This window comes from Hipposideros armiger, unplaced genomic scaffold (assembly GCF_001890085.2).
Source record: "Hipposideros armiger isolate ML-2016 unplaced genomic scaffold, ASM189008v1 scaffold_777, whole genome shotgun sequence".
NCBI lineage: Eukaryota > Metazoa > Chordata > Mammalia > Chiroptera > Hipposideridae > Hipposideros > Hipposideros armiger.
This window is the reverse complement of record NW_017732127.1, coordinates 872,367-880,482: the sequence shown is the minus strand read 5'-3', so window position 1 is coordinate 880,482 and position 8,116 is coordinate 872,367. Positions and strand designations below refer to the sequence as shown.

Genomic DNA, 8,116 nt, shown 5'->3' with positions numbered 1-8,116 from the left:
TTTTTTGATACATTTATTTTTATTTTCCTGCTATCAGGAAATAAATCTTATTTTTTAATACATGTAATTTTACATCTCAGGTTTCACATAACCTCTTCATACTTATTTTCTCTGAATGAATCCTTGCAAAAGTTTTATTTGGTCAGGAATAAATAATAGCATTCTTATACTTGATTTTTTTAAAAAAGAAGGTTGATGTAGAAATGTTTTTGATCACCAAGAGGAAAGTTATAGCAGAAAAAGGATGAAAAAAACAAGGAGAAGCTGCCAACATTATTAAATGGGCCCAGGTTCATGTACCCCTGATATAATCACCATTTTAAGAAATGTACTTTCCACAGACAAGTAGTTCCCATACTTGGCTGCTCATTAGAATCACTTGGGAACTTTTTGAATTACAGATAGCTTGGCCCACTCCTGGTAATTGTAAATAAATAGGTCTGGGACAAAGTCTAGACATCAGAATTCTAAAAATATTACTGCTCAGGTGATTCTAATGATGAACTAAATTTGAGTACCATTGCCATAGTTTGTAAAAATGGAGAAAAAACTAAAAAAAATTGTAAGGCAAAAATACATCAAAGCATTATTTATGGTTAAAATGGGAGGTAGAGTAGTTATTGGTGATTTTAATTTTCTACTTTGTACTTTCCATATTTCTATAGTATTTACTTTTTAAATCAGAATAAGGCAGAAAATGTGATGTTAAAAGGAATTAATGTAAAATACTTGTCTTTTAAGCTGCTTTTCTCTTTCCTTGGCTGAAGTCAAACACCACAGATGTAGTTTCAGTTGGAGCACATTCAATACAGATGTATATGTGTCACTGAGCCATATGAAAAGTATAACCTCTTTTTCAACCCAGTGATGAAAAAAAACCAGATTTCTAATGCCAATATGAACAAGCCTAGATAAAACTTGCATAGAAATTGATTTACCTAAAAGGGTCATGAACTAAATTACCAAATTTGTTCATCATATGGAATAAATTGTTTCAGTAGTGATCAAAATGTTTATTTTACAAACTAGGACAGTCCAAATGAGCTTTAATAAATAAGATATTGGTGATCTTACTAAGTCTATACTAATTCAAATAGAATTAACAACCAACATTAACCATTTGTAAAAATAACCATGTAAAAATAATTTAGTAATATCGCATTCAAACTCTCAACAAACTCAAAAAATAAATTGCTTCCTTCTCACACCAAAAAATGCCTTTGGTTTCATATATTCTTAAAATGAAAATGCCCCCAAAATGGTATTTCCTAAATAATTTGCCCTATTTTTCTTTACAGGGTGGCAGAAAAGGGAAAAGAAACTCTGAATACGACCAGTGTAGGTGATTCCATTAGCCTTTGAGGTCAACACAAAAATTAAAACTTTTCAGGGTTTTGCAAAAATGTATATATTTAATGCTGTACAACTGCTAAACTATGCAGTTTTTGTTGGAGAAATACTTAAAACGATTAGCTCACTAACAGTCTGGTTTTTTTGTCCTTTTGGCTTAAAGTGAAAAGAAGAAAAATAGAATTCCAGCAGAACTCAGTGATTGTTGTTTACTGCCCATACTTCTTATCACTTTAGTTTTTCATCAGTCAATAAAATTAATTCACTCTTCCATTATGTTTGATTTTTTTCAGTTTCAGAATCAATGTGAAAGTATTATTTTTGCTTATAGCACAACCAGTTAATTGGATCATCTAAGTTCAGTGAATACTCAGCACTTTCTGCATGCAAAAACTCTATGGGACATATAAGATGAGTGAAAAATGGTTGATATCCTCAAGTAGCTTAAGCTTAGAAGAAATAGAGGGTGGGTTGGGTAAAGACAACAGCAAAAATAATTACCATACAGATTAGAGTGTGATATCATGTTGCTTGGAAATTGAGAAAACTTATATGAGATAGTTTTTGGAGGGTAGATACCTTTTCTGTAAATTTGTTGAAAGGCATTCTAAGGAGAAGGAACAAACTCTGGGCTGAAATGTTTGTTTAAACAACTGTCTGGCCCAAGGAGAGAAATGTGGCACACTGAGACTACAAAGAATATTGATGTGGGGGAGAAATGAGAGATTTTTCATTGGTACAATCAATTACTAGAATAATTAGTAGCTTATGGGATTCACTTTTTTACTGTAGTCAGTGAAATACAAATATTCATTAAAATGCCAAGAACTTTTTGGTTTTATAACGAAGATGAATACATAAATACTGGTCTTGGCCTCCAAAACCAGCATTCTTTGAAAAATTCCACTTTACACAGTCTTTGAACAAAAAAATATTTAATGTCATCATTGCATACATGTCTGGGTTTTTCCATAAGGTTACATGAACCTTGCAAAGAAATGCGACTTTCTGTTCCCTATATTCTCAGTGCTTGGTCCTCTGTGTGGCACAGAGGAGATGCTAAAGAATTATTTAAATGGTAAAGGTTTTTGAGATAGTGTTTCCCAAATTTTAACTTTGATTAAAAATTAAGAATAGGTACCATTAGAACCTAATTCATTAAGTAAATATATATGTTACTATTCTATGTTACCATATTTTTCAACCCAGCGATGAAGAAAATCAATTTCTAATGTCTTATATGAACAAGCTAGACAGGACTTGAATCAGAATAGTTTGAATTATAATTGAATTACCCAAGTAGGTAATGAACTGAATTACCACTACTCCTGTTTCTCTTCCTTTTTCCTTTTTTTCATCTTTTTTATTTTCTGTCCATCTGTGTATGAAATTTATTGCTACATATAGTTCTAGCTGATGCTAATAACAAAAGAACCCCCCCTCCCAAAAGCATATTGTGTTATCATCTGCTTTGATTATCTGCCTGCATATTATCCATTTGGTACATTATCTAGCATCTAGCACAGTGCCTGGCACATGGCAGACACTCAACAGATAGGCNTTTTTCAGTCACACTAGATGCATTTCCAGTAGTTAATAGCCACATATTGGACAGTGGCTGATATAAAACAGATACAGAAAGTTCTAGTATAGTACTGAATAGACCTGGTATAGAGCTATGAATCATTTTTTTTTTCATCGAATTATTTTGAATTGTTAAGGGTTTTTTTTTGAGGAAGAAAAGGAAAGTCTTGAGGAAAGTTTAATATTTTCCTGAGTTTTATTCATTTTTATCCCTCTTTATTTTTCAATCACCTATAATATTAATTTCTACTATTATACCAGAGATTGAATTTTAGGAGTAGACTGTTCTGAATACATTTTCCTCCATCTTGTTTCTTTAAAAAATAACTTACGTCTTTGAGCAAGCCAAGAATTCATAGCTCCATACATTGATAGTGTTATTAATTACACCATTTACCTTTTAAAAAATAAATCTTTTTTCTTTGATTATTAGGCAAAATATAAAGAAGTAAAGGCAAGAAATGCACAATTATTGAAAATGCTTCAGGAAGGTGAAAGTAAGTGATTTTTGTGTTTTTAGAATTAAAAGTTAATCTTAAAAAATATTTTTTATTTATTAACTCAACAAAATAGAATGGTCTCCCAGAATGGTACAAACTGGATTGTTGCTGATATTACAAGTCACTATATACCACCTTAGGTATTATACAAGTTTACAACTATTCAGATAAGAGAAATCTTGAAATATCAATTCTTATAAATGATTAGACTGCATTTAGCAGGAAAACAAGAATAACATTGGCTTAAGATTCTGCTTTTTAATTATTAATGAAGAAGACCTATTATCACTTTAGGTTTTCCTTTTTCCTGACCCACCACTCTTCAGTTTTGCTGCTACTCTAAACTTCTGGCAATAAGCCACCAGCAGGAAGCTAAAGAAATTAATAAAAAATGGTTAGAGGTAATAAGATTAGTACAGTTGGTGTACTAATCACCCACAAATCACTTAATTTCCTAACTGTTTACCTAGTGACACTTACTTTGGAAGTTCTATGAAAATTTTCCATTCATAACAGAAAAGAAAATGTGTATTAATTTTTTTAATACAAAGTTTATGCAAAGGAAATTGTAAACTATAAAAGAGATATAGAAAAAGACATGAATAAATGAAAAAATCTTCTAAATAAACAAAATTAATAAACAATTTTCCCTGTAAGTATTAATGAAATCCCAAATATAGCTCCTGTGAGTACTGTATAGCACTTAAGAGATTTTGAAACTCACCTTAAGAATAAGTAAATAAGACCAAACAATTGTTTCAAATATGATGATACTGGGAGTGGAATTACCCAACCAAAATTTAAACTCTATTCTTAAATAACAGTTATCAAAACAATATGAGTAAAAACCAGAAATCAGGTCCAACTGAGCAGAATATATAATCTGGAAGTAGATTCAAACTTATTTTTTTATAACTTTTATATTTTTTATAACTATACCTTAACTGTTATATAGCTTAACTGTGATAAAATAGAAGTTAAAGAAGAATGGAGAAAGGCATTAGTTGGGCAATTAGATATCAACATACTAATGAGATTCATTTAGATCTGTGCATGTTACTTAACTTCATGTGGATCATTTAATAAATAATATGAAAATAAAATAATTGTTTGCAAGGTATGTTTCTAATTGAAAAAATTAAGGGTATCGTTAGACATTGGATGCATGATTTTTAAATATGTAAAAATAAATATTCCTTAGTTAAGGAAATATTTGTAAACAGTGAGAAAATTAACAAATAAAAGCTTACTCTCATTAATGGATTAAAAATGGCTACCAGTAAATAAAATCAGTGTCCATACTCCATACTCTAAATAATCCAAGTAGAAGAATTTTATATAGGGCCATTACATGAAAAATATTCACAGTACATTAGAGTATACATATTGTAGCATTTATAATATAAATGTAAATGCAGTCGGTTCTGTTATAATGTAACGTGTTCCTAAAAACCACCCATCTTTGAAAAATCACAAAACCACAAGGTTTAGGGGGGAAATGGAGTTAGGAGCATACAACACTCAAAAGCTTTATTAGTGACACATTAAAAAAACAGATAGAAATCTAATAAATAGTAAAACAGTTTATACATATTAAAATGGTTAAACACATAAACACTGTAATAAATATAGCACTTTACCTTGAACACAACCTAGTTTACTTGTAGAAGTAGGCTTCAGAGGGCTGCAGCTTTTGTGTTCCTGGTGTGATAAAAGGCTTGAAAGTTGGTGTGGTTCTTAACACACTGATTTGAGATAGCTGGTGATATTTGAGATGTGTGTGTTGGTGCAGTTGTTTGTGTTCACGAAATTGTGCTTCAGCAAATAAAAAATTCCTGTTATGTTTAAGTTGTTCTCTAAAACATCAGTGTCACTGAAACAACCATTATAGGAAAACTGATTGTAATTAAAATATTACATAATTATGAAAAATTACTAGTTTTCAGTGTGCGTGTGTGTTTAATTCTGGAGATGGAGTAGAAAGTATAATTTGTAAAAGTTCCCAAGTTGACATTAAGAGACTGATTTGTTTATTGATAGTGTTACACCTTATTGCATATTAAACTATGAAAAATAAATCTGAATTACAGTGTTATATTGGTATAGCTGTGGTGATATCAGTACTCTAAAATATTTAAACATTTCCTCCTTTACCAATTTTTTTACAATTTTACCTCTTCAATCTCTCCTAGCTTGTTTTGAAAGTTGAGTTAGTTTTTCATCCATTAGCCATTACCATGGATTAAGGAATTTGTCAGCCATGTGGAGATCTTTAAAGCTTAAGAAACATAGGGGCCAAAATATAGATCTCTTGCTTCCCCATAGAGGGAAATCCTCGAGACAAATGAATACTTCTGAGAGACCACAGATGTTATATGATTAGTTATGATCATATGAGCTACATTTATTTGAGAATGTTTTATTGGTGTGAAATGTGAGATAAAACTAATGTTTGTGGGCCTTGTGTGCTGATCCTGACAATTTTAAACAAAACAAAACAGCAAACAGAAACACTCTACATTTTTTTGATCTTGAAAATTAGTCAAGGTATTTAAAGTTTTCTCCCTTGGTGAAATGTTTTATTTTCTTGTGTCCTAGTCGTTTTTAGTATAGATGGAAAAACTTACTTGTTCATCCTATACAGAAGAATAAATAAAATTTCCAAGAAAACCTGCTGTGGTGATAATGATCAGCATTTACCTGGGAAAAATAAGAGCTATATGGGGTCAAGAAATACATTCATTAAGTATGAGGACGATCTTTATCTTGGATGTATTGCTGTCTTGGTTCACTATTGTTAAAGTATTTGAGTGATTGAAAAGATTATGCTACTCTTTTTCCTTTTTTGTTAGTGAAAGATAAAGCAGAAATACTTCTGCAAGTTGATGAATCACAGAGTATCAAGAATGAGCTAACTATACAGGTAAGGAAAACTATATATAAGACTGGCTTTCTTAAGCTGTCCTTTAGTCTTGAATTATGAAACTTGATTAAACAAAAACGCAGCCCATGAACACTGCAAGAAAGTGATATAAATTATACTTCATTATTATGTAATAGCAAATGAATAATGATTCTCTTTACTGTGTAAGAGAGGTATGTATGTCCTGAAGAATAGAGGAAGATAATAAGGTTGTATTTTAGTTGATGTGGACTATGAATATAGAGATAGAAAGGGCAGATAAAACTTACCCTGCTCTTGGACTTGATTTTCTCCCCTTCAGTCCTTATTCTGTGGTCTAGAACAGTGAGCTTGTCCTATGTATCTTTAATATACAGCTGAATAAAATGCCTAATTGAAATTGGGGTGATGGGGAGGGGTTCTCGTTCTGATGCTCATTCATCTGATTGTCAAAAACCATCATTGTGAATAAGTGTTAAGAATTAAGAGTATTTACCTACAAAGACAAAAAGTCTTTTTTTAAATTGAACATTTGGTTATAGGTGACTTCACTTCATGCTGCATTAGAACAAGAAAGGTCTAAAGTGAAAGTATTACAAGCAGAATTAGCCAAATATCAGGTATGCTTTTATAATTTTGAAAGTGTTTACATCACAAATAATACAGTTGTAATAGATACTATATAAGAATAAATGCACTATTCTTAGGCCAAAATTTATTCATCAAAAATATTAATACTTTTGTTATTATTGGTCATATAATTTATGTTTTAGAAAATGTTAAGGTTATTCTAGGCATTGGTATATACAGCAATAACTAAAGTATTTCAGAAAAATCCTTGGTACTACATAGATGATGTGGCATACATGCCATTGAATCATATTAAGGATAGGCACATAATGACATTTGTCCCATTATGTAATAAGTTTAACCACTTGGGTACAGCAGTATCTCCTAGATGTCTTCATTGTAAAGGTATATTTTTCCCTTTGGAATTAATAAATACTATGTGGAGTGATACTTTGAGATTGTGTGAAAATCCTTTTGTTTTTACCCAGTGGTTTAGTATACACTGATGATATTTTGTAGCAATTATTATTTTGGTGCTTACAAAATAGTGATTTTTCTAATTCTGTGATTTCTTCTGCATTTATAAGCTGGCATTAAGCATTTTTTTTTTCTGGATGAAGCAGTAAAAAAATATCAGTGCTTTGTTTCAGTATGTGTACACACAGACACACACACACATATATTTGTATGTACGTATGTATGTGTGTCTAAGTAATGATATAAAGTACGTTAACTAATGAGGGGGTCATAGTCGAAAAGTATGAAAGCCATTGGTGGCCTAGAGAACATAAAAGCTGTTTAGCCCCAGCTTTGACATCTCATCAGAAGGAGAATTTGCCTGGGAGACTTTGAAAAGGATCCTTGAATTTTTGTGTGTTTTTAAAAATCTTGTTGCGAAGCAAGGTAAGAGTTTTAAGCTGTATAACATTGGAACCTATGTGGTTATCTACCTTGTAGAAAATTTTTTGATACATTTATTTTTATTTTCCTGCTATCAGGAAATAAATCTTATTTTTTAATACATGTAATTTTACATCTCAGGTTTCACATAACCTCTTCATACTTATTTTCTCTGAATGAATCCTTCCAAAAGTTTTATTTGGTCAGGAATAAATAATAGCATTCTTATACTTGATTTTTTTAAAAAAGAAGGTTGATGTAGAAATGTTTTTGATCACCAAGAGGAAAGTTATAGCAGAAAAAGGATGAA

General features: G+C 30.8%; 1 protein-coding gene across 4 annotated transcripts in view; it reads left to right on the top strand.

Annotated features, from left to right (window-relative positions):
* GKAP1 (G kinase anchoring protein 1) overlaps positions 1-8,116 on the top strand; it is a 96,870-nt gene extending 88,754 nt beyond the window's left edge. For all 4 annotated transcript variants that reach the window (XM_019628282.1, XM_019628281.1, XM_019628284.1 and 1 more), the window contains 3 exons: positions 3,368-3,431; positions 6,287-6,357; positions 6,879-8,116. In XM_019628282.1, the coding sequence (XP_019483827.1) occupies positions 3,368-3,431; positions 6,287-6,357; positions 6,879-7,022 (279 nt within the window). In that variant the 3' untranslated portion in view covers positions 7,023-8,116. The remainder of the gene's footprint in view (positions 1-3,367; positions 3,432-6,286; positions 6,358-6,878) is intronic.